Source organism: Protopterus annectens, chromosome 14.part0 (genome assembly GCF_019279795.1).
Source record: "Protopterus annectens isolate FY-2018-M chromosome 14.part0, PAN1.0, whole genome shotgun sequence".
Taxonomy (NCBI): Eukaryota; Metazoa; Chordata; order Ceratodontiformes; family Protopteridae; genus Protopterus; species Protopterus annectens.
The window spans coordinates 1,033,535,998-1,033,561,699 of record NC_056748.1 but is presented as its reverse complement, the minus strand read 5'-3'; the positions used below and the strand labels follow the sequence as shown (position 1 = coordinate 1,033,561,699).

At 43.9% G+C, this 25,702-nt stretch overlaps 1 protein-coding gene across 4 annotated transcripts in view; it reads right to left on the bottom strand.

The window, feature by feature from the left end:
- LOC122789409 (ecto-NOX disulfide-thiol exchanger 2-like) overlaps nt 1-25,702 on the bottom strand; it is a 3,915,450-nt gene that overhangs the window by 828,053 nt on the left and 3,061,695 nt on the right. For all 4 annotated transcript variants that reach the window (XM_044056835.1, XM_044056836.1, XM_044056837.1 and 1 more), the window contains one exon: nt 19,327-19,533. In XM_044056835.1, the coding sequence (XP_043912770.1) occupies nt 19,327-19,533 (207 nt within the window). The remainder of the gene's footprint in view (nt 1-19,326; nt 19,534-25,702) is intronic.

Genomic DNA, 25,702 nt, shown 5'->3' with positions numbered 1-25,702 from the left:
TCCACCTGTGTCTCTCATTGACAGGGTGACAAGTACTAACTGAAGTTTTATTTTAGGAAAAATTCTTGGCTACCCTAGCAACCTCCTATGATCATATGAATAGCTAATTCATATCATGCACCAATGAAAACTAAGGAAAGGGATGCAGAGTAATGAAGTAAAAATGAGACACTGTTATTTTCCTACTTATCTGTTAACAAGATCTGAATTTAATAAATAGGTAGTGGAAATGATTTGAGAGTTATAAGAGGAAACAGAAATATCTTCAGAAGGGATAGCTAGCAAGTGGGACAAAATGAAAATGGAGTTTAAAAACATGGTAGAAACAGATACGGGGAAAGTAACAGGAAACTTAAAATGTTGTAGAATAAAGGGAATCTCATAGAATAAGAAAACTTTAAAATGCTAAAGGGAAAATAAGGGAGTTAATATAGAAAGGTTGTGGATAAGCATATATTTTTTGATAAGTCCAGAACATGAAAACTTTTAGGACAAAGTAGAAAAGGCTGTCACCAAATTTAGCAAGCCTACAACAAGAAAAATAACCAGACATCCAACAGAGATATTACAGATGTTTTGGAAATTATACTAATATTTGTATAAAGGAGCGGGATATAAAAACCAAGAAAAGGCACAAATGGAAGTTTGTGGAAGATTTCATTACGCAAAGCTTAGAGGAAGATTAGGCTCAACAATTATTGCCATTGACAGGAAAAGATTACATAAAATGTGTGATACATAACCAGTCAACAGTGAAGTCTCAAGTAACAGACTCTACTCCTGTGGAAGTTTGGAGGGAAGAAACTGATAATGATCTGAAAGGCTTTAACAGAATTTTTAAAGGGGAGAGAGAAAGTGCCAATATCTTGGAAGAAAGCCTGCAGTGGCTGCATTATCAAAAGAGGCTTCAGATCCAGCTTCACATAGACCCACTTAAATTGTAAACCATGATTATGGAGCATTTCTGTCTATATTTGCTAATAAAATGGCAAAGATGTTGAAAAAAATTAACAGATATGGATCAACGTGGTTTTGTGGAAGGTATTAAAACACTTGACAACATTAAAAGAACCATGACGACCCAAAGGGAAATAGAATGTAAGAAAAGGCAGATATTATTTGTGGGCCTTAATGCAGTGAAAACATTCAGCAGACTCAGCTGGGATTTTATGAGTACGACAATGGTAGCACTTGCATCCCCCTGATTAAATGATGGTTAATTAAGATGATATATCAAGTGTTGAAGGGCAAGAAATAAGGTGGAAGGATTCCTCTCAAACAAGCTGTTCTTGAACAGAGGAACTGGGTAGATATGTGCTCTTAACCCTTTATTTGCTTTATATTTCAAGAAATAAGGACAGAGTATGATTTTGCATGCGGACCCTTATGGAGAAACACCACCACCATACTGAATATTATATTTGTAAGGTAGCAGAAAGTATTCTACGACCTAAGCCAACACAGGAATGAATTCTTACCAACAGGCATTAATGCAATCAAAGAATACAAAATAGGCAAGAGGGGGCTGGAATTTACTTGAGAAAATTAGCAAAGGAACTAAGATACTAGGAGAAAACTAGACAGAGAAAAGAAATAGAGTGACTTCTGGTAAGAAACTACCTTTGCCACCAGAAACTGATTACAGTAGATAGGAAGTGTTAAGTGAAAGAATAGCTCTGGTAGAGTTTTTAGTTGAGGACAGAACATAACCTGCTGCTAAAAAAGATAATTGGGGCATATAAAATATACTGCATGATAACCATATGAATCAATCAGTGGAGGTTAGAAAAGATAAGGAACAGAGAATGGAAAGACGGTTCACAAAGGAACTCTGGGATGGCATCTGTATGGCTACCCAAGTATACTGCAAATTCCAGAAGATTGAGGAGTTTTGCTTGGAAATCTTTGCATAGGTATTACTCCAAGCAAACTTCAGAGAATTTTTGCTTGGGTAGATAAATGCTGGATATTTGATAGGAAACAGAGTAATTAAAAGTACAGTTGTGTAAAAATTTTACCATTACAGTAGATGTCCTTCTCTTCACTGTTGCAATATTCCTTACATAACGGATCTCCTGCCAAGTATAGCTCAATGCCCGGCCAGTGTATCAAAGCCTTTAATGTTTACTGATATCATAAGTCACACATATGCTCCCTGCACCAGGAGTAGGGCATAACGGTGACGTACGGACACACACTTCAGAAGTTCTTTGCCAACAGTTCGAACGTCAGACTGAACACCCTTTTTCTGTGCTGGTTACCGAGCCGTTTTCAGATTGGTGCCCCATTGGGGTTTCTCCTTATCTTTGCTTTTATTTTAGTGTTGTTGGTTTACCTGTCATCCAGAAATGGAAAATGTCAGTGAGGGAGGCAGGCTCCCTTATAAGGATTGTCATGAACCACACGTTGAGGGGGAACCTCATCTGATTATATATGAGACACCAAAAGGGATTCCTGCAGATCTTAGTATGGGAGGAAATTTCTACTATGCTTATAGTGTCAACAAGGATCCGACCACCCTAGGGTTTTTCATGACAACATCCCACAGAAAAAGAAACATAAAACCAAGCATATTTCCCCTTATAGATAAAGATCCCCAGTGAATGCCAGGGTTTTACTCAGGTGTTGTTTAACACTTTAATGGCTTTAAAGCCTCCTGATGGGGTCTTTGTGCTTGCTCCTCCCTGGTCTACTCCTAAGACACCTGGGGAGCAGGATTCCTCTGGTGAGGATCAGGATTCTGAGGAAGTGTCCTTAGCCTACTCCTCACAGATTCCCTTCCCTTGGGACTAGGGGTCTCAGAAAGAGGATTCTTTTAGTCCAAACTCCTCTTTAGAAGAACTGTCCTTTGGGGACACTATTTCCAGTATGATGGGATTCTTTAAGTAGGACTGTTCTCAGGTTTCTGATACCCATAAGAGGCATTATGAGCTCCACCAGATGGAGTTTCCCAAGCCTTCTGCTGTACCTCCAGTTCTGGCTGCCCTCCTGGCTACCTTTTCAGCAGCTTCTAGCCCCTGATTCTCAGCCCTCAGCTTCTAAGAAGCAAGTCAGATTTTACAAGGTGTCTAATGATTGAAAATTTCTGTGTACATGCTCTATAGTAGATCCTTTGATGGTCTCCAGCTCCTCTGATAAACCTTCCAAGCTGCTGCCCTCTACTAAGGTGCTTCCTTCAGATAAGGACAGTAGGGCTATGGATAGGTTGGGTAAAAAGGTCTATACTGCTGTGACCCTAGCTTTTAGAGATATTAATTACCATACTTGTATGATCGGGTATATTTTATCCCTCCTTTCTCAAGTTGTTTGTGACCTTCCTGATTCTGAGGGGAAGGCTTCAGCCCTTGTCGGGTTCTAATCATCAAGTGGCGCACCACTCTATCAAGTGTTATCACGATACCACTTAAGTCTAAGTCTATCAGATGCAGCTGATGCTTCTTTCAGGGTGCTGCATTTGGTTCTGTTATGAGGTGTTACTCTTGACTTTGTCTTCAGGCTTTACCTGATGACATTAAAGCCAAATTATGGGATGCTCCTCTGGATAATAAAAATCTTTTTGGCTTTGCGGCTGCTGCTGAACTTTTTGAACCCCTCCAGAATAAGGCAAGCCTTGCAGGAATTGAAACACATTTTTGGTTTTCCTCTCCCTAATTTTCAGAGAAATTATTCTTCCAAATCTGCTTTTGTTCGCAGACAGTCCCACCCTCCAAAGGGTAAAAAGGGTACTAAATCTGTACCTCCTGCTATATCTACACCGATCCCAATTTCTCAGAAATGTCCTTTTTGGGAGAAGCCAGGTTCCATTTGATAATTTGCTTCCCTCTTCCCTCAGACAGATTCCTTTTGTTCCTTCATCTTTCCTGGTCCCATCCAAACTGCTTAAGGATCACAACAGACTCTTGGGTTCAATCCATCATCCGCCAGGGGTATTTTATGGTTTGGAAATATCTTTCTCCATTTCTGGACACCCTCCCCCCCCAGAACAGCTTCCTCTCTTTCCAGAGGTGCTTCATTCTCTTTTGGCCCAGGGCACTATTCAGGCTGTGCCCCCTGCCCGGGAAGGAATGGGTTTTTATTCCAAAATGCTCCTGATTCCAAGGAAGGAGGGCACCTGGAGGCCAATTCTGGACCTTTCCAGGCTCAACACCTTTCTGAAGGTCCCCTCCTTTCAGATGTTGTCCCTTCAAACATTATTCTCTCTTCTTCTTCTCCCACATGCATTTCTGGTTTCTCTGGATCTCAAGGATACTTACCTTCAACATCCATATCCATCCCCTTTTCAAGAAGTTTTTGTGTTTCTCTGTTTCTTCCTTAAATTTTTAGTTCTCTGCTTTGCCCTTTGGTCTTTCTAATGCCCCAAGAACATTCACAAAATGTCTTGCTCCTGCCATTCTTGCCTGATCCCCTGACATTCTGCTTCAAGACCTCCAGTTTACTACTTCCCTGCTGCAGAGTCTTGGGTTCACCATAAACTTTCAAAAAACATTATTGACTCCTTCTCAAGATCATGTTATTCTTGGTTGCAGGATCCATACCATTTCTATGCTGGCATCCCTGCCTGCCTGGCCCCAAGGCCCTATCTCTGATTGCATTTTTCGAGCCTCTTCTTCCTCTGGCATCAGTCATGGCCAGGGACTTTTTCTCAGGATTCTGGATTCATGATATCCACCATTCCTATGCTACCTCTGGTAAGGCTTCATATGAGACAGCTTCAGTGGTATCTTAAGTCTGTGTGGCTTCAACACTGTTACCCTCTGGCCTATCTAGTTCCCTGCCTTCCCTGTCTCAAGCTCGAGCTTCAGTGGTGAATTCATCAGCTTTCTCTTAACTCGGGGCCTCCTTTCCAACCTCCAGTTCTGACTCAAGAGCACTTTTCAGATGCCTTAGACAGGGAGTGGGGAGATTCCTTTGGCTCTCCCAACGTCTAGAGTCTATGGCCTCCTATATCAGGGGTTAGACCACATCAACATCTACAAGATGAGTGCTCTACTTCTACCCATCCTTCATCTCGGGCCCCTCAAAGATTTTGCAGACAATGGAGACAGCTGTAGGATCTAGTATAAAAAACTTTAATAGACACAAGCACTTTTGTGGGCAACCCCACTTCTTCAGATATCAGTACAAATTAAAACAAACCCTTCACTTATATATACACCCCCCTTAAAACACATGACTAAAACATCCAATACCTTCTCACAATATTCAGGTCTGAGTTTAAGTATCAAATGTCTCTTCAGGCTGTCTACATTCCCTCAGAGCACAATATAGTGGCAGACTCTTTGAGCAGGTCCAACACACTGGTTCACGAATGGATGCTACATGGAGATGTGCTTCTGGATATTGTCCATCAGTGGGATATTCCTCAGGTAGATCATTTTACCTCCCATCTGAACAGACTACTTCCTCTACTGTGTTCTAAAGTCACAAGTCCTCTGGCTTAGAAAGTGGATGCCCCGTCTTTTCCTCAGAAGGGGACAGTTCTGTATGCTTTCCCTCTCCTTCCTTTGCTTCCCAAGGTTTTGCATAAGATCAGGAAAAACTCTCCCAAAATCTTGCTAGTGATTCCCTTTTGGCCCAGACAGCACTGTTTCCTTTTTCTTTCTCACTTGGCCAGGGGCAGTAACCACATATTACCTCACTGGGTGGACCTTCTCAAACAAGACAAGGGGTCTCTTATTCAGCCTCACTTGTCCACTCTTCAACTTATGCTGCTGGTGATAGGGTTTTGATCCCTTTTAGGCACCTCTTTTCTGAGGACATGCTTCAGTTCCTGCAGGAAGCCAGGAAACCCACTATCAGAATACCATATTTGTCCAAATGGAAGAGAATTTTATGTTTAGTGCTTCGCTTGAAACCAAGATCCCTTTTCAGTGCAGGTTCCTATTGTTCTCTCTTATTTGTGTGATCTGCTCCATGCTGGGTTTGCATAATCTTCAGTCAAAGCACACCGAGCAGCAATTTCTGCTTGTCTGTCCTTAGGTTAAACAATTTCTTAAGGGTGTCCTTCATATCAGGCCTCCCAGGAAACCTACTCCGCCTTCCTGGGACCTAAATTGGTTATTAAAATATTGATTCAGGATCCTTATGTGCCTGCTGCTTCACCTTCCTTACAACGTTATACTTGGAAGACTGTTCTTTTAGCCCTTAATTCAGCTGAGAAAATATCTGAGATTCAGGCTCTCATGGCTGTTCTTCCTTTTTAATTTTTCACAGGGACAGGGTGTCTTTTTGTACTAATCTTTCTTTTATGTACAGGGTGGTCAATGAGTGGTCTTTTAATATATTAATTTGCCTTCCTTTTTTCCTTCTCTGCAGTTTGTTAGTGAGAAGGTTCTTCTCACCTTGTATTTTCATAGACAGCTCAGATATTACTTGGAGAAGACCAAGGCTATTCACAAATCAGAGCAGCTTTTTGTTTCCTTTCACCCCATGTCTTTGTGTTTGGCAGTCTCTAAACAAACCAGCTCTAGCTGGTTTTCTAAGGCTAATTTTTTTGTTATTCTTTTCATAGTAAATGTCTTTCCTCTTCTGTAAAGGCTCATTCTACCAGAGCTGTTGCTTCTCCTGGTGTCTTTTCCAATACCAATTCCATCCTTGAAGCTGCTACTTAGACTTCTGTTCATACCTTCACTAAGCAGTACAAGCTGAATATTTTTTACAGATCAAGAGTTGGCTTTGCTAAGACTATCCTGCATATGTTTATAGAGGGTTCTTCAGTATCATCCTCCTTCCAGGTTTCCTCTTGACCTTTTGTACTCTCCCTTACATAAGGGATATTGCAACAGTGATATGGAAGGACATAGTACAGTTGTGTAAAATCTTCTATTGTTAAAAACAAAGCATATGTATACTGTATGCATAATGTTACTATGGCTTGTTTTCTTGTCACTGTGTATAATGGCATTTAATAAATATGTTTAAAAATGAATACCATGCAGCATGGCAACACATGCTAATAAAAATAATACTGTGTTCCTGCACAACTGCTATGGTGGCTTTAACAGTAGATTCTATATTCAGCACAAAAACACCTGCAAAATATACATACCATGCATGATTTCTGAAATTGACTTGCAGTGTATGTTGTGACACTGCCAGCCCAGCTATCTGGAATTTTGTAAATAATTGTATGTCATTTGTGAATTTTGATATGATTTATACAGAACTGTAGGTTATGTACTAAGCTTCAAAAATGTGACCACATCATACCCTGCTGGAAAATAGAAGATTAACTTACAAAACTTCAAAAAAATAAGTTGAAATTAAAGTTAATTTCATTGCTTCAAGAAGACATGATGTCTAGAGTTATAAGTTTTTTCTATGGTCTTGGAAAGAAGTATTTACTACATTTAAATTGTAAGTGTTTTACTGCTCCATGACTTCCTAGCAGCTGCACGTCTGAGAGATATGTACAGTACTTCTCACACAGAGAGGTTAAAATTATGTTAGTTTCTGTTAGTGTGGGAACTGAAGGCAGGTGACAAAGTGTGATCTAATACAGGCTAACCCAGAAGTAATATGTGATATTAATTTAAGAACTCTCTGAGAGAGAAAGACTGTGCATTTTGCATCTTGTCTTGGACCTAGAAACATCCATCATCACCATCATCTGTACTTGCCTTGCTAATAGTAACTAGGGAAAATAAATTTATTTTCGATAGACAGGAACATAGTAAAAATTAGTTTAGATGTTTTCTGTATTTATTTATTTGAGACTATCCTGCAATGTTGCTTTAAAATATTTCCTGTGATTCTGAACTCTGAAGTAATTGTCTGTGTACTGAGTATTGTCTTGTTCTTTTATTATTTAGTATTAAATATATTAAAACCTTTTAATTGTGGCTGGTTCGTTTAGAGATATTTAAGCTCTTAGAGTACTTGCATATGCATTTGGTGACACTGTACAGGCCACCCCAGTAGCCTTGCTTGGTCAAAAACTACCACCTGCATTAATAGTAACATTACACAGTAGGATTGGTCAGCCTTCGTAAGGACCTTAGAGTAGCTGATAAAGAGCTGGCTGGTGGCAGTGATAAGTACAGATGTGTGCCTACCATAAATGTAGATGTTAGAGTATATTCACTGTTGCAATCATTGCACTTGGGTTAACCTGCTGGCAGGCTACCCGCAGTTGGCCTGAATTCCAAAGTCTTGGTCCGGCATCGGTTGCTGTCGCCTCTTCCCTGACGTCAGTGCGCCAGGGATATAAAAAATGCAGCCGACGCCATTTTCTTCAGTTTTTCTTGCCCCAGATGTCAGATGCCCCCAAACTGGTAGGCTGAAAATTATGCCAATATAGTATGCATGCACAAAAATAAACATTTCCTTCATCTACAAACAAATACACCTCATAGGTTGTATAGGATAGAGAAGTACAGATAAGTCCCAGCAAAGAAAAGGGGGATGGTGGGTGGGTAAACTGGACTGCAACAGTGAATACACTCGAACATCTAAATTTATGACAGGTACACAACTGTACTATGTTCATCGTGTTTCACTGTTGTAGTCATTACACTTGGGTTAAATCCCAAAGATGAGGTTGGGTGGCTGGGTCTAAATAGGATTAGGAGAGGCTAACAGGCCCTGCAGAACTGCAGTGGCAAAGCCTGCTCTGGATTTAGAGTAGAGAGGTAAGTGGTAGTGCCTGGTAAAAGTGTGCACTGAACTCCAAGTTGCAGCCTCTAAAATGTCTTTGGTTGGTACTTCTCTGAGGAAGGCTGCTGAAGTGGCTGCTGCTCTGGCTGAGTGAGGCCTAATGCCCTTAGGCACTGATTTGCCATGTTGTGAATAGCAGAAACAAATGCAGTGGCCTATCCATTTTGAAATAGTTTGCTTTGAGATAGCCTTTCCCTGTGATCCTGCAGCATATGCTACTAAGAGTTGCTCAGTCTTTCTGAAAGCTTTAGTTCTGTCCAAGTAGAAGCATAACTGTCTGTGTCTAAAGAATGCAGGAGTCTCTCACCTTTATTTTGTGGGTTTGGATAAAAGGTAGGCAAATGAATGGTTTGGTTAAGGGCCATGCTGGACATTACCTTAGGCATAAATGTCGGGTTCGTCCTCAGAGAAATCCTGTCTGGATGGAAAATGATAAAAGGTTCCACAGCCATGAGTGCCTGTAGCTCTGAGACTCGTCTTGCATAGGTTATTGCTAGGAGCAGAGTTGTTTTCCAAGATGAGAACTTTATTTCAGCTGTATTGGCTGACTCAAAAGGTGGCAGTGTGAGTTTTTCGAAGACATAATTGAAGTCCCATACAGGTATTGGTGCTCTCCTTGGAGGTCTTATGTTTTTGGTTCCTCTGAGGTACAGTCTTAGCAACAGATGTGAAAAAATAGGTGGTTCTGTATTGTAATGAGCTGAAATGGCAGAGGCATGGATTTTAACTGATGAAAAGGATAGGCCTTTGTCCAGCATCTCAGGTATTGTAAAACCTGAGGAATATTTGGTACAAACGTGTCAATTCCTTGTGCTTGGTTCCAAGCACAGAATCTTTTCCATTTTTCTGCATAAGATTTTCTGGTACTGGGCCTCCTGGCCTCCAAAATAACATCCATCACTGCTTTAGAGAGATGTGTGTTCTGAATGGCTACATTATCCGCCATGGTACACCTTGTTTGCTGTAGCATAGACTAGATCCAGGCCTGCTGAGTCTAGCTTTGTTTGTATAACTTGAGCATTAATCCAGGCATTCTTTGAAACAAGTTGAACCAGTTATTTTACATTAAGAGGGTTTGTGGTCTGCACTCTTGTGGGAGGACAGGCTGGACTCTGCCCTTCTGAGCTGGGAATTTCTAGTTAAAGGCTTATAGTGCCTGCATATTTTAACTGCTGCTTACTGAAATTGGTACACCTTGTTTGCTGTAGCATAGACTAGATCCAGGCCTGCTGAGTCTAGCTTTGTTTGTATAACTTGAGCACTAATCCAGGCATTCTTTAAAGTATTCAATTGTATTTATTACTGCTTGGTAGTAACTTGATTAAAGTGTAGCTATCATTCTAAGTCTTTTGGATTACGCACTTGGGCTTCAGACCAGTTGTTTTACATTAGGAAGGTTTGTGGCCTGCATTGTGGTGGCAGGACAGGTAGCTTACATCCTTCTAAGTTGGGAACTGCTGATTGAGGGCTCAGTGTCTGTTATTCTAAAAGTGTATTAGTTCTGGTTTAAGCACTTGGGCTTCAGGCCAGTTATTTTACATTAAGAAGGTTTGTGGTCTGCACTCTTGTGGGAGGAGAGGCTGGACTCTGCCCTTCTGAGCTGGGAATTTCTGGTTAAAGGCTTATAGTGCCTGCATATTTGAACTGTTTCTTACTGAAATTGGTACACCTTGCTTGCTGTAGCATAGACTAGATCCAGGCCTGCTGAATCTAGCTTTGTTTGTATGCTTGTTGTTTGTTTGCTTGTTATTTCCCTGAAATGCTAATTCCACCTAAAACGTGTCTTTTCAGCGCTTCTGTGGATCCCTACTGATATCTGCATTGCTTACTGTACTTATTTCCTTGTTTCACTTGAAAGAAAGTTACTGTTTGTCGTTTTTGCATTTAAGTTACCTGTAACACATTGCATTTAAGTTACCTGGCACTTGCTCACTAAAGCAATTATATAAGTCAGCACTAAAAAAATAAAAGCACTACACCCTCACAAACTTCCCTTGAGTACCTTGTTCCCCATTGGCCCTTTTTTCAATTATAAAGGAATTCCAATACTATTCTAGCATGTCCAAAGGTCAGTTGTCAATCTCCTCTCCAGTCCAGCTGGTGAATCTGGGAATCTTGAGGCAATTTTACAACTGCCTCATGTACACAGACAACCCTCTCCTCCTCCTAACAAAGTCCAACACATGTGAGAGATGCAACCATATAGCCAAACTGGAGGCTAAGCTCTCTCAACTCAGTACTGGCGTAACCAGTCAGGAGGAGAAGGAAACCACACTCACTACAATTCCAGTCTCACATAGATCTACCACGACAGCAAACCAAACACAAACACACAAAAACATACTCGGAGGCTCTAAATAAAAATCTGCCTAAGCAGCAGAGACCTCCAAAGCAGACAACCAAGCAACCGCTACCCCAAAACAAAACACGTGCAACACACAGCTCACAAAGCCAGTGTGCCAAACAGTCACAGTCCTTAAGGCTAAACAACACACCTGATACACTTGTAATAGGTGACTCTATCGTCAGGCACACTGACGTCCCGCTCACCAGGCTGAACAAGCAGAAGGTCACGGTGAGCTGACTGTCGGGCACTAGGATCCGCCACATAACACAAGCACTCAGGTCACTCCAAGGCAAGTACAAATATGACTCAGTCATTGTCCATGCTGGTGTGAATGACCTGAGATGTACCTCCCTGGACTACATGAAAAGAGACATAGAGGAGCTCTCTGAGCATGTAGCCCAAGCTGGTATGACCCTGACCTTGAGTAGCATCTTACCCTCACTAAGAATGATGCCACAATATGAAGACAAGATGATCAATTTCAACAACTGGCTTAAGTATTGGTGTCATTCAAAGGGGATCCAATGCCTGTCAGCCTGGGATGACATGCTCGACAAGCCACAATGCTTCGCTAAGGACGGCTTGCACCTATCACCCCTGGGCTTTCGGATATTGGCAAAGGCTCTTGCTACCCCCAATAGTGCCTTTTTTAGGCAAGGCTCAAAAGACAAACCCACCTCCATAAGTATCATAAGGGATAAGAAACTAAGAGTAGTGCTAGTCAACACCAGAAGTCTAAACCTCAAGATGCACGCACTCGAAACTCTCCTTAGCATGGAGAACATCGATATCTGTGCAGTAACAGAAACCTGGTTCAAGGCTCCCGAGAGAACCCCAACACTACCAGGTTATACCTCATACCATGCTTTTTGGCCCCAAAACTTGGACCGAACCACAAAAGGAGGGGGAGTATCAATATTCGTCAAAGATACCCACACCTCCAAGTTGGTGGCACAGCACGAAGCATCAGAGACTATCCATGTGCAACTAACAGTGGGTAAAACTGCCTTCCAGTTTATAGCCTGCTACAGACCACCCTCCAAAACCCAGGAACCCCACTCGGCCTTCCTGAGAACACTGGAAAATATGAAGGTCTCTCCAAACACCATTATATTGGGCGACTTCAACTACCCAAACATAGACTGGGAGCATTACTCTAGCTCCAACACCCTAGCCCAAAGGTTCCTAGAATTTATAAACTCAAATGCTATGGAACAACTTGTTACCACTCCCACAAGAGGGGAAAACATACTGGACCTGATCATCACCAACATGGGGACTCTATGCTCCAGACCAGAAGTGTATCCCTCACTGGTAAGATCAGACCATAAGCTAATCTCACTGGATATTCACATCCCGACCCCACTCCCTACCCAGAAAACCACAGTGAAAAACTTCTCTAAAGCAAATTTCACACTCCTCAAAACCAAAGTGGAATCCTTCAAAGCCCCCAGGCCTGTGGAAAATATGGCCCAGACCGCATAATCCTTTATAAACGCATTCTATGAACACCTTCAGGAATGCATGGATCATGCAATCCCAAATAAAACCAAGACCCAATCCTCCAAAGGCAGACGTCCTGTCTGGTGAACCCCAGCCATAAACAAACTATACAATAGAAGGAGGAAGCTACTTACATGATAGAGCAAAATCCCAAAAAGGGAAGGCATCTCTGATCAGTATTAGCAAAAAACTATGGGCACTCATAAAATCGTCTAAGGCCAGCTTCGAGAGAAAAATTGCACAGGGCACTAAGGATAATCACAAGGCTTTCTTTAGTTATGCTAGGAACCTGGGTGGGAATTCCCAGATATGCTCAGAATTAGTCCAAAATGACAAAAAATACACCGAACCCACAGACATTGCCAACATCCTAGATGACAGGTTCAGCACAAACCCCCCCCCCATCAAAAGGGCAAATATTTATCCCAGCAGAGTGCTGCCCCCTGACATCTCAGATGCTCAGGTGAGAGCCGCCCTCTCCAAAGCAAAAAAACACAGCATCAATGGGACCAGACGGTGTCCCGGGCTGCGTCCTACATGAACTCCAAGGAGAGCTAAACCCAAACATAAAACTACTGTTCAATCTCAGCCTTACTACAGGTTATGTACCCGAAGAGTGGTGTACAGCAACAGTGGTCGCTCTCCACAAAGGTGGTGCCTCAATGGATCCTGGAAACTATAGCCCCATAAGCCTGACTAGCTTGGTCTGCAAAGCTATGGAAAGGATCATCATGGACCTCATAAATAAAGATATTGGGGACCTACAGACACTGGATCCTACCCAGTTTGGCTTTGTTAAGGGCAGATCCTGCCTCTTAAACCTGGTCGATTTCTTTGAAACAGTCACCAAGGCCATTGACGGGGGGAAGGTGGTCCATACAGCCTACCTGGACCTCGCAAAAGCCTTCGATACAATACCCCACTCGGGCATTATAGATAAGCTCACCAGCTTAAATATAAACCCGTATGTCACTAGATGGGTTGCAAACTGGCTCAAGGACAGAACTCACATGGTTAGAATTGCTGGAGCCATGTCAGACTCCAAACCAGTTACAAGTGGCATCCCACAAGGCTCAGTCCTGGGACCTCTCTTGTTCGGTATATATTTCTCGGAGGTACAGGCCAACACGGAAGGACTGTGGCTGACCAAGTTCGCAGATGACTGCAAGCTAGGTGTCATAATCGACTCTCCAGCCGACACAAGCATCCTCCAAAAGGGCCTCATAGAAACAAACAACTGGTGCCAGAGCCATGGCCTCAAGCTAAATGCCAAAAAGTGTATAGTCATCCCCTTTGGCAAAAACAAAGTGCCCACAAATTACCACATAGGTGGTAATCCATTAAGTATGGAAGAAGTAATTAGGGACCTGGGGACCCAAGTTGATAGCAATCTCTCATTTGACAACCACGTGGCCAAAGTGGTTAGAAAAACATTTTATATAGCCCACCTAATCATGAAGGGATTCACATCTAGATCAGGGGAGGTTATCGTGCCTCTTTACTCATCCCTCATCAGGCCCATAATTGAGTACAATGCCCCTTTTGGGATGTACCTTACCAGACACCTGCAGCAACTGGAAAGACCCCAAAAGTACCTCACCAAAAGGATCAAAGGGCTCAAACAGATGCCATATGCTGCCCGGTTAAAGAAACTCCAGCTCTACTCAGTGGCATACCGCCTGCTCAGAGGCAATCTGTGCCTGACGTATAAAGCCATGTCCAACCCAGAATTAATGGACATGCTGCACCTCAGAAAATCCAAATCCAATCGAGCTACGCGCTCGAGAGACTTGAACCTCAGCACTGAAATAAATAGGACATGCTGGAGGCTCAGATTCATAACCCAGAGGCTCCCTTCACTCTGCCTAACCTGGACTGGGATTTTATTCCAGAGTCCCTCATTGACTCTCTTCAAGAGGAATCTTGATGAGTGGATGGGGGATCGTAGGTTTATCCCCGGGTATCACTTCTGTGTCACTGTTAGACAGAGGCACAGTATACTAACCTTGAAAAAGGGCATAGCAAAGTTAATTTAAAATGGGTGGCGAAAGCCAAACACACTTTGGTTAGGCTTATAAATGCCCTAGGGTAGATAGCCTAGTATGAACCTATGAACCTATGAACCTATGCTGCCAGATTTAGGGTTCTGAGTTGGCTGTGCAGGATCTGATTGTTTTGTTGGTTCAGTAAATGAGGAATTAGAGGCAATGTCCAGGCTGGGCCTTGAGACAAGCTGTTCAGGATTGGGTACCAGTGCTGGCGGGGCCAGTCTGGAGCAATCAGAATCATTCTTAGCTTCTCTTGTCTGACCTTTAGGAGTACCTTGGGGAGGAGAGGCAGAGGAGGAAAGGCATATACTGTTAGGGTTTTCCAGATGAATGATAGAGCATCCACTTTCCATGCTTGCTTGTGATACGTCCTTGTGCAGAATCTTTGTAGTTGGCAGTTGTGAGGGGAGGCAAATAGATCTATGTCTGGGCATCCCCATTTCTGTATTACCATGCTGAAGACTTGTGGATCCAGTTTCCACTCGTGGGGATCCGTGAGGTTTCTGCTTAGTTTGTCTGCCTGAGTATTTTTTCTTTCCTGGCAGGAATTGCGCTTGCAGGTGTATTTGATAAGTCAATGCTGTGTCTCACAAAGTCATAGCTTGTCTGCAGAAGGGGTAGGAATGAGTGCCTCCCTGCTTGTTTATGTACCACATGACTGTAGTATTGTCCGTCCTTATCAGTAGTTGTCCTGGCTGGAGTAGATCCTTGAAAGCTGTCAGGGCATTCTGAACAGCTAGCATCTCTTTTTGATTGATATGAAGATGCCTTTGGCTTGTGGGCCATGTGCCCTGAATACATTTTCCTGCCATATGGGCCCCCCCCCCAGGCATAATCTGACACATCTGTTGTTATTGACTGTCTGGCTGTGGGTAGGGTAAATGGCTGTCCCTTGTTGTGGTGACAGGCCTGTGCCCACCATCAAAACTCCTGTTGCAGGCAAGGAATGAGGGTAATTAATGTTTCCAGGCTGTGACAATGTTGAGTCCAAACACTTTTTAGATACCATTGTAGTTTCCTCATATGCAGTCTGGCATATGGAATTAGCAGAATGCAGGATGCCATGAAGCCCAAAGCCTGCAGAATTTTTCTTGCAGATAACTGGGTCTTTGTTGCCAACATTTTGAAGTAAGAAGTCTGTTGCCTTTGTTTGTCTGGCATGAGATAAGCCATCTGGGCAGTTGTATTTAAGCTTGCACCCAGGAATATTATCTCTTGAGAGGGTACTAATTTTGATTTCTTTTCGTTTACTGTGTACCCTAGGCAAATTAGTAATCTTTTTTACAAACGCCAGATGCTTTAGTAGAATGTCCTTGTTCTCTGCTTGAATAAGGCAGTCATACAAGTAAGGATATATCTGAATTCCTCTGTCTGCAAAATGCAATTACTGGTGCCAGGCATTTTGTGAAGACCCTGGGCGCAGTAGATAATCCAAAAGGCAGTGCAGAGAATTGGTAGTGCAATGAGCCAGCTGTGAATCTGAGGTATCTTCTGCAAGATTGTCTGACTAGAATATGCAGGTATGCCTCTTTTAGGTCCAAAGTTACAAGCCAAGCCTTCTTGCCCAGCATGGGCAGAAGCTGCTGCAGAGTCAATATTTTGAATTTCGGAATGTCCAGAAATGTATTTAGAATAGATAGGTCCAGTATTGGTCTCCAGGCTTTGTCTTTTCTGGATACCGAGAAAAGTCTTGAGTAAAATCCTTGACCCTGCTCTTGCTGTGGTACTTGCTGAATGGCCCTCATGTCCATGAGGGATGAAACTTGTTTCTGTGCCTCTGCCCACTGATTGTGTGTCAGGTCTGGCATACCTTTTGCCCTTGGCAGGGTGTGAAAGTGGAACCTGCAGCCCTGGGACACTATATTTAAGACCCATTTGTCCTGGGTGATCATGTGCCAATTTTGAGAAAAAAGTGCTAGTTTTCCCCCTAAGGGGGCTGCCAAAAGATAAGTGCTTGGTGCTGGCAGAGGAAAGCCATTGGGACTGTTTCCTGTAAGACTGTGATTTGTCTTCTCCGCTTTTGGAGGTAGAAGCACCCCACTGTTTAGGCCTGTATGAGCCCTGAGGCTGGGATCTGCCTCTGGGGCTTCTGTATCTGCCTCTTTGTGGCCTGTCTGACACTGGAAAGGACCAATTCTTAGTAGGCCAGTTCCTGCTAAATCTGGGTGGCTGTACCTGTAAGAAATACTTTACTGTTTGCATAGATTTTGCTTTGTCCTCCATTTTCTTCAACACCTCCTCTGCTTTAACACCAAATAAGGTATCATGCTGTAATGGAGCATCTAATAATTTTGCTTTAACATGATCAGGCAGATTCTGTTCCTTTAACCAAGCATGCCTCCTAATGACAGAACCCATAACTGCAGCCCTGCAAGAGGCCTCCAGAGAATCAAACCACATTGCAATGTATGCTTTCCCACCTGTTCAGTTGCATGTAATAAATCCTGCATTTCCTTATTTTCTGCACAATTAGAATTTGACAACATTTTCTGCTTTAGCAGTGACATTAAGTATTGCTGATATTTAAGTATATGAAATTGACATTTTAAAGCCTTCACAGCCAAAGTAGCAGAAGTGTAAACCTTTTTTTCCCCATCTGTCTAGTGCCCCTGAATCTCTATCAGAGGGGATAGGGTTTTTTGCAGCAGAAGCCTTGACCCCTTTGGGACCCTGAGAAATAGTTTCTGGGTCAGCAGCAGGGTTTTTATAAAGAAATTTATGTGAATCTGGGACCCTGAGTATCTGTCTGGTTTAACAGGGGCAGGAGATAAAGAGTCAGGAGAAAGTCCGGACTCTGAAAATACATCGTCTACAATGTCTAACACAGGAGGAATAGCCAACGGCCTGTGCTGAGGTAGTAAAAGAAAATCTCTAAGCCTTTTCTTAGATTCTGAGTAGTCTTGGCTCTCCCAGTGGAAGTGCTCCCTCATGGTATGCAGGGTTTCCCCAAAAGAATAATCCTCAGGCAGTGAGGCTGAAGGGATAGATTCTTCAGCATCAGAATCCTCATAAGGAGGAAGAGAGTATTCCTGTTCAGAAGAGGAATCAGAGGAAATGGAAACCTGATCTGAAGATTCATATTCTGTCTCTTGCCTAGGCCTCTTGTCAGGCAGGGGATGGGAACCCCTGATAAAGGTGATTAGGTCTTCGGCCATTTTGAGCATCTGTTTTTTAGGCATGGTAGTCTGTACAGCAGAATGCTGTGCTTGTTTCTTTGTCTTTAGAACTGCTTTAGTCTTTGCTTTGGAAGCAGAAGTAGGCTTTACATATAACTGTGTAGGTCTGAAAACACCCTCAGAAGCCGATGCCTGCTCAGCGGCTCCGGACCCATCTGAGGGAAAAGTTTCCGAGTGTCCAATACCTTGAGTATCGAGATACCTAGCTGGCTCCACGTGGGAGTCGTCAGCGGCCTGTGGCTCTGAGGTAGCAGGCGCCAAGGGCTGCGAAATTACCTCACTGAGAACCGGCGACTGGCTTAGCGGAAGCCTCATTGTCAGTTTTGGACCTCGGATGCCTGTCCTTTTCTTTTTCCTTGCGCTTTTTATAAACTCTGGTCATCGGCTGTTCCGACGGCATTATATAATTGAATCTTCGGCCAAAGTAATGAAAGGCAAAATCGTACCGATGCTTAATAGTGCGTTGGTTAAATCTAGCACAAAACCGACAGCTAGCAACGTTGTGATCAGGGCCTAGACAAGGAATACAGTAAGAATGAAAATCCTTATGAGGTATTTGCTTCCCACAAGAAATACAATTGTTAACTTTTTCTAACATCAGACTGGAGCAAGAAAAAAGTTTCCCCAACGGGGTTCTTAGCTTTGATGAAGACTTTGGATCTGAAATTAGTTTTTGAAAATCTCAGGAGTCGGCCGACCGACACTTGCGAACTGCTTTTGCTTCGGGCACCGCGCGGCAAGAAAGACTGAATAAAATGGCGTCGGCTGCATCTTTTATACCCCTGGCGCACTGACGTCAGGAAAGAGGTGACAACAACCGACGCCGGACCTAGACTTTGGAATTCAGGCCGACTGCGGGTAGCCTGCCAGCAGGATAACCCAAGTGTAATGACTGCAACAGTGAAACACAATGAACATCTACCTTATAGTCTGGGCAGAAGGGGGCATAGCTAGTAAACCTGTGTCAGCCCCAAGTGTGTGTTTGTATATAAATGAAATCTCAAAGCGTGTGCATGTGTGAGCTACTTGGGCAGGGACACAAAGCAGAGAGGGTGCTGGAGGTTTTGGCTTGGCCACTCAACTAAGATCTCAACCCTATAGCTGTGACAGTGGGGAGTCTTATTGGGGATGTGGAGAAAGAGGAAGAAACCAGCCTCAGACTGACTGTGATTTCTGTTGTGCTCTTAAGGGAAATTGTACTTTACTGCGTGTGTACTTGTCATCCTTCCAATGTGTATGTCCCTCACTGTTGCCAGTGGTGAGGATTGAGGCTACTTGATTACTGGGCCAGTGCAGGGGCATCACATATTTATGTATGTATGTGTGGTTTTCTATTACACTTTTAAAGCCAAATTCTATCAGAATAGATGCTTTCTATAAGTGTATGTATACCTTCTGCACAGGGAATTCTTGCACAATAACTTCTTGATTCTTAAACAGCTCCACTTAATATTTTACTTTTGCTGACTTGTAATAATGAGTTTTGAGATCTGTTCATTGCGTCATGGTTAAATTACATACATAGGAGATATGCTTATTACACCATGGTTAAATTACATATACACAACGAACAGCTGAATTCTTCCCTCTAACTTACCAGACAAATACAGCGCTTTATCAATCATATACTCTTCAGCAAATCGTATGTGGCAGAAGTTTTTCTTGCTTTTCCGAAGGGCTATGATTTCTCCACACTGTTCAAAAACCTCAGTGACTATCTGTTCCGTAGCATTTTCAGGCAGGCCACCCACAAAGACAGTCTTACATCCTGGTGGTCTCTCCCTAGTAGATGGAGGAGGGAGGTCTGAACAAGAAAACAAGACCAAGTTAGTTTTATTCATTTCTTCTGCTACATTTTAACACAAAGGTAATCTTGAGAAAAGGGTGTACTATTTATGGATGGCTAAAAGGCAGAAGTGAGAATGATTCTTATAAATACATGCAGAAATAATCACAGAGTATGCACAACACAAACTACGAGCAATTATTTGACGAGTCAAATTCACATCAGTACAGGGCATGCACCAAATCACACATTTTTATATCAAAAGGAGTCATAGCTTATTTCTCTTTGAGCTTCTAGTTTCTTGCTTCACTGTGCCTTAGGCACAACTTACTTCAGCTACAGCCTGCCTCAGTGTCCTTTCGCATGTCTCATGCTGGGATGATACAGGCTGCTTGAGACAGGAGTAGGGGTGTGAGGTGGTGGGAAGGCAAAATTATTTGGAAACATTTTTCTTTTTATGTAATTATTATTGTACTGGCAAATGACTCAGCAAGCAGTGACATGAGAAGACCTGTAGAAATCTACTTCCAAATTTACTTTACTAAAGGATATTGCCATATTATACTAAAATGCACCAACCTGGTCAACAAGCTTGTTTAAGCTACAGTTTATCTACTCTCCAGCATCTGCTAGGAGTGAAAAGCAACAGAATCAATATTACCCACCTAGACATGGGTAACCCACTCAACCTTCTGTCTCATTTGGTTCCTACAGTGTTACTGCTAAATGGCAAAACTAGACTGATTAAATCACTGTTAGGTACAAAATCCCTATGCCACTGGAGCTGGCCCAGTAAATCACAGATTTTGGTGGTAGTTCATCTTCTTTTATTAATCTTCTTTTATCTTCATATTTCTGCAGTTATCTTCTTTTATTAAATGATCTTTACAAATCACAACAGCCATAACACAAAGGATTAGTAGTAATTCTCCAATCATAATCAAGTTGTGCTTGAGACATGGAAGTTTCCGCCACTCTTGAAGCAACCATGTGAAGAACACACAAAAACTGGGAACCAGAAACTCAGTCATAATTCTTTGTACAGCATCTGATCCATGTGCTACCAGACAAAGAAAAACACAACACTGCAAAATATTTTACAACTATGTAAGCTGTAAAAAATAAGAAGTTATGTACCTACCATAACGTTCCATGTTAGTTGTCTTCTCTCGCCTTCTTTCTTGCTTGATGGGTTCGGAGCCGATCCTCGGCTCCGACTCGGCACTTGCTTTAGCTCGAGAACTCCTTTTACCAGCTCGAGGCAGCCCCATATCCCATGATGCAAGGCAGGAAGTACCCAGATCTCGTTTGTTGACAAAAGGGCAATAACACCAAGCATAAAAATACTTCCCAAAGGAAGAAGAAACTTACAGATGGAAAAAGGACCAGGTTTGAATGGTCTTTAGCATAATAGTTTCTTATACAAGGTCTGTCCAGGCCAGGGGGAAGGAGGGAGGGTCGCAAGAAAGAAGGCGAGAGAAGACAACTAACATGGAACGTTATGGTAGGTACATAACTTCTTAATGTTAAGTTGTCAATCTCGCCTTCATTCTTGCTTGATGGGACCGTCCCTAGCACCTCTATCCTGGGTGGCTCAATGGAACAAACTCTTGAGGACTGTAGAGCCAAAACTGGCTCTGTCCCTGGAGGCCAAGTCCAATTTGTAATGGGAAACAAAAGTGTGAGGAGTGGCCCAAGTGGCCGATGCACAAATAGTGTCCAAAGGCAGTCTAGCTTGAAAAGCTGTAGAAGTAGCTAAACTCCTAGTTGAATGTGCTTTAGGTTTTGAGCACAGCTGTTTTCCTCTGATCGTATAAATTTCAGTGATGACCGAAGAAAGCCATCTGGACAAAGTCACTTTAGAAACAGGAAGGCCTTTTTTATTATCCGCATAGGAAACAAAAAGTTGATCAGATTTCCTAAATTTTTTGTTCTGTCCAAATAATATCTAAGCTGACGGTGGACGTCAAGATAATGTAGCTTTTGTTCAGCTCTATCTGAATAGTTAGGAAAAAATACAGGGAGATCAATGGATTGATTCATATTGTTTTTTGAAGCGACCTTAGGTAAAAATGATGGATTAGTTCTCAAAGATACTCTGTCTTTGTGAAAAATCAAATAGGGGGGTCGAACCGAAAGAGCATGACGTTCAGACACCCTCCTGGCAGATGTAATAGCTACTAGGAATAAAGTTTTCCAAGAAAGATATTTCAGGGAACAAGAAACAGCTGGCTCAAAGGGAAGAATCAAGGATGTCAGCACTAAATTTAGATCCCACTGAGGAGGAGGATTCCTGATTGGAGGCTTTAGTAGGAAAATTCCTTTCAAGAAGGCCCTGCAGAGCCTATGGGACATAATATTATGATCTGCTATCCCAACATGAAAATTAGAAATAGCAGCCAACTGAACTCTGACTGTGGAAGAAGAGGAGCCTGCATGAAAAATCTCTGCTAAGAAGTCCAGAACTGCCTGAACAGGGGCAGTAAAAGGATCAATATTTTGGGCCTTAGCCCAATAAGAGAAACGCTTCCATTTGCTCGTGTAAATCCTCCTGGTAGAGGATTTTAGTGAAGCTACTATGATATCTCTAACTGGGTTAGAGATCAAAGGAAGCCTGGCTAGGGAAGGAAGTGGAGCAACCATGCTGTGAGGTTGAGAGAAGGGATTGACCGGTGCAGCTGACCGGATTGGTGAATCAGTAGATCTGGCACTGGGTCCAGATGCCACGGCTGCACCAAAAGGTGATGATGGAGGAACGGGAACCAAACTTGTCGAGGCCAGTAAGGGGCAATGAGAATCAATTTGGCTCTCAAACGGTAGCTTTCTGGATCACCTGAGGGATCAGAGGAAATGGGGAAGGCATAAAGAAGTCCCTGGGGCCAATCCTGGGTCAGAGCGTCTCTGGGGATGGCCTGATAGAGGGAAGAGGCTGAAGAAGTCTGGACATTTGCTGTTTTGGGGAGTAGCAAAAGATCGCAACATGGACGACCCCATTCCAGAAAAATCTCTTCCGCTATGGATTGCTTGAGAGACCACTCGTGAGGCATGAGAATAGCTCTGCTCAATCTGTCCGCTATAATGTTGGTTTTCCCAGGGATATGCGTTGCTACCAGAAACCGATGAGAGGAGATCGCCCATTGCCATAGTCTGAGCGCTTCTCGACACAGGGGGTAGGACTTGGTTCCGCCCTGTTTGTTGATATACCAAACTACAGACATGTTGTCTGTGTGGACTGCAATTGTCCCTACGGGAAGAAAGTCGTTGAGGGCTTGCAACGTTAAAAGCACTGCTCTCATCTCCAGGACATTTATGTGCAGATGGTACTCGAACGGTTGCCACGTCCCATGAACCATCCTGCCCTGATAATGACCCCCACCCGATCAGGGAGGCATCCGTGGTGACAGTGGCTATCGGGACGGAGGTACAAAGCATCTGCCTTGGTGAACCTGAGACGATGTGATCCACCAAGCAAGATGTTCTTTGCATGTTTGTGTCACCAGAATCTGGTGACGCATTGGGAGCTGCTGGTATGACCACTGTGTGAACAGCATCCACTGAAGGAGGCATGTAGAATCGAGCCAGGGAAGAAGAGTGATGGCCGCAGCCATGAGACCTAATACCTTTAGAACCATTCTGGCCTGTACTTTCTTGCTGGCCAGAATGATCCTGACATGAGTCTGAATGTCTGAAACTCTTTGTTCTGTAAGGGTAGCTGACATCGAACAGTGTTTAAGTTTGCCTATGAAGGTAATAGACTGGCAGGGCGATAAGGATGACTTTTCGAAGTTGACTGAGATGCCCAAATGAGAACAAAGGTCTATTGTGTAATCCCTGACTTGTATAAGCTGATGCCTGGTGGTGGCTGACAGGAGCCAGTCATCGAGATACGGAAACACCTGGAATCCTTGACGTCTCAGGTGAGCCGTGACCACTGCCATGCATTTGGTGAACACTCTGGGGGCTGTAGTGAGACCAAAGGGCAGGGCTCTGAACTGGAAATGACTGGACCCCAGCCGAAAGCGGAGAAATCTCCTGGAGCGTCTGTGAATTTTGATGTGATAGTACGCATCCTGAAGATCTATTGAGCACATCCAGTTGTCCTTCTGTAAGAAGGGCAGAATTGACTGAAGAGTGACCATTCGGAATCTTGTCTTCCTGACAGACTTGTTGAGTCTGCTGAGATCCAATATTGGTCTCCAGTCTCCCGTTTTTATGGGGACCAAAAAGAACCTTGAGTAGATTCCGGGCTCTGAATGGTCTACTGTAACTGGCTGAATGGCTCTTTTTTGCAGTAGTTTTGCGATTTCTAACTCTGCAATGTCCCTTAGACCGGGTGGTACATCTGGAAGGGAACTTGAGGGGAAGGGACTTTCCTCGAAAGGAATTATGTAACCCTTGGATATGATCGACTGTACCCATCTGTCTTGAGTGAGGGAATGCCAGGCTTCTGGGTACAGTGATAATCTTCCCCCGACTGCCTCCAAGGAGGGACAGCCGGGCAACACCTCAGGGATGCTGAAAAGGCTTCTCAGGAAGAGACTCCCTGTTGCCCTGGTTCTTGGACCCCTCTGCCTCTAGAGCGCGTCTGTTGTTGTTACCCCTCTGCCTCTAGGGGTAAACTGACCACGTGAATCCGGCGTGACTCCTTGGGATTTACGGAACCACATCTTCCCACCCTTCTGTCCTTTGGGATAAGGCCTAGAAGGGGTGGAAAACGGACTCCAACAGCAGAAAGAGTCTTGCCGTCCTGCTCACACCTGGTCAAGGTCTCCTTCACCTGAGGGCCAAACAAAGCTGACCCATCAAAGGGAGAATTTGTGAAGGACGCCTTAAAGGGATCCGCAAAATCACATAGCCGCATCCAGGCTTGGCGCCTAAGAGCCACACCTGTGCCTGCGGCTCTACTAACTCCATCCGCAGCATAAGATATTAGCCGCATGGAGGGGTTAGCAATGGAATTGAGGGTTCCTAGCTGCGAAGCAATCTTTTCTTGAGCCCCTGCAGCTGTAGGATCCTGAACTACTTCTCCCAGCTCCTTCAGGATATCTCTGGAGTCTGGTGAAGTGACAAAGATAATTCAGCGAACGCATAGCAAAGGTCGCTGAGGAAAACATCCGCTTGCCGTACCTATCCATGGTCCTAGAGTCCTTATTAGGAGGATGGACGGGCACGGAAGGATCTGCAAGTTCCTTTTGGTGGCGCAGCCACCACCATGGCATCAGCGGGACACCCTTGGTAAGGAATTGTTTGTCACTAGGGGCAGTGATAAATTTAGAAGGCCTCCTAGGGACTGGCTCTACAGAGTCAGGAGCTGTCCATGCCTTCGTGCAATAACCTGCATAAGGGGTCGAAGGCGGAGACACCCAGGAGGTGGAGGGCCGAGATCCGAACGCCTCTAGGTATACTGACTCATCCTCAGAGGGATTGTTGGTGGGCCAGTTTCCCTCTGTTTCAGAAGTTCTAGGATGTCTGAGAAGGAGACATCCTCAGAGGGGATCTAGGGATCCTCTGACTCATCAAAGTCAGTATCCGAAGTGACAGACTCAGGGGAGTCTACATGCTTCCTCTTACAAGTCCTCTTCCTAGTTGGATCTCCCCAAACATCAGGAGAATCCTCGGAAGAGGGGGAAATTCCCAATGGGGAAACCTGAGGCGGAGGATCTCTGGGTCCTATAGCAAGAGAAGTGGCAGAGATGTCAACAGGTACAATAGAGGGAGGAGCTACGGGAAGAGACTGCTGACTGATACCAGTGGCCAGTACACTCTTCATCACCTCGAATGCTCCCCTCCCAGGCAGGTCCGAGAGAACCCGCTCCGAAGAGCTAGGAACTCCAGGGGCCACCGAAAGGGAAGTCTCCGAGGCAGATGTCGGAGCCGAGCTCACCAAGGCCGAGGCTCCAAGGGGAAGAGCGGGCTTGGACAAGGGTCCGATGCCACTCACCCCCTCGGAGGAGAACATGGAAGCCCGACCACCGAATCCCTCTAAGGAAGAGGAGATAAGAGTAGGGGCTGAAGGGACAGAAGGAGGTATCCATCCTCCAGCCGAAGCAGTAACCATGCCCGAAGACTCCAACTCCAAACTCTGGGGTAGAGTCGAAGGAGGAACTGTAACGGGGTGTGGACCAACAGTCGTCTGCTGAGACGGACTGTGTAGCATTTGGGCCAGTACCTGTGACTTGAGCAATCT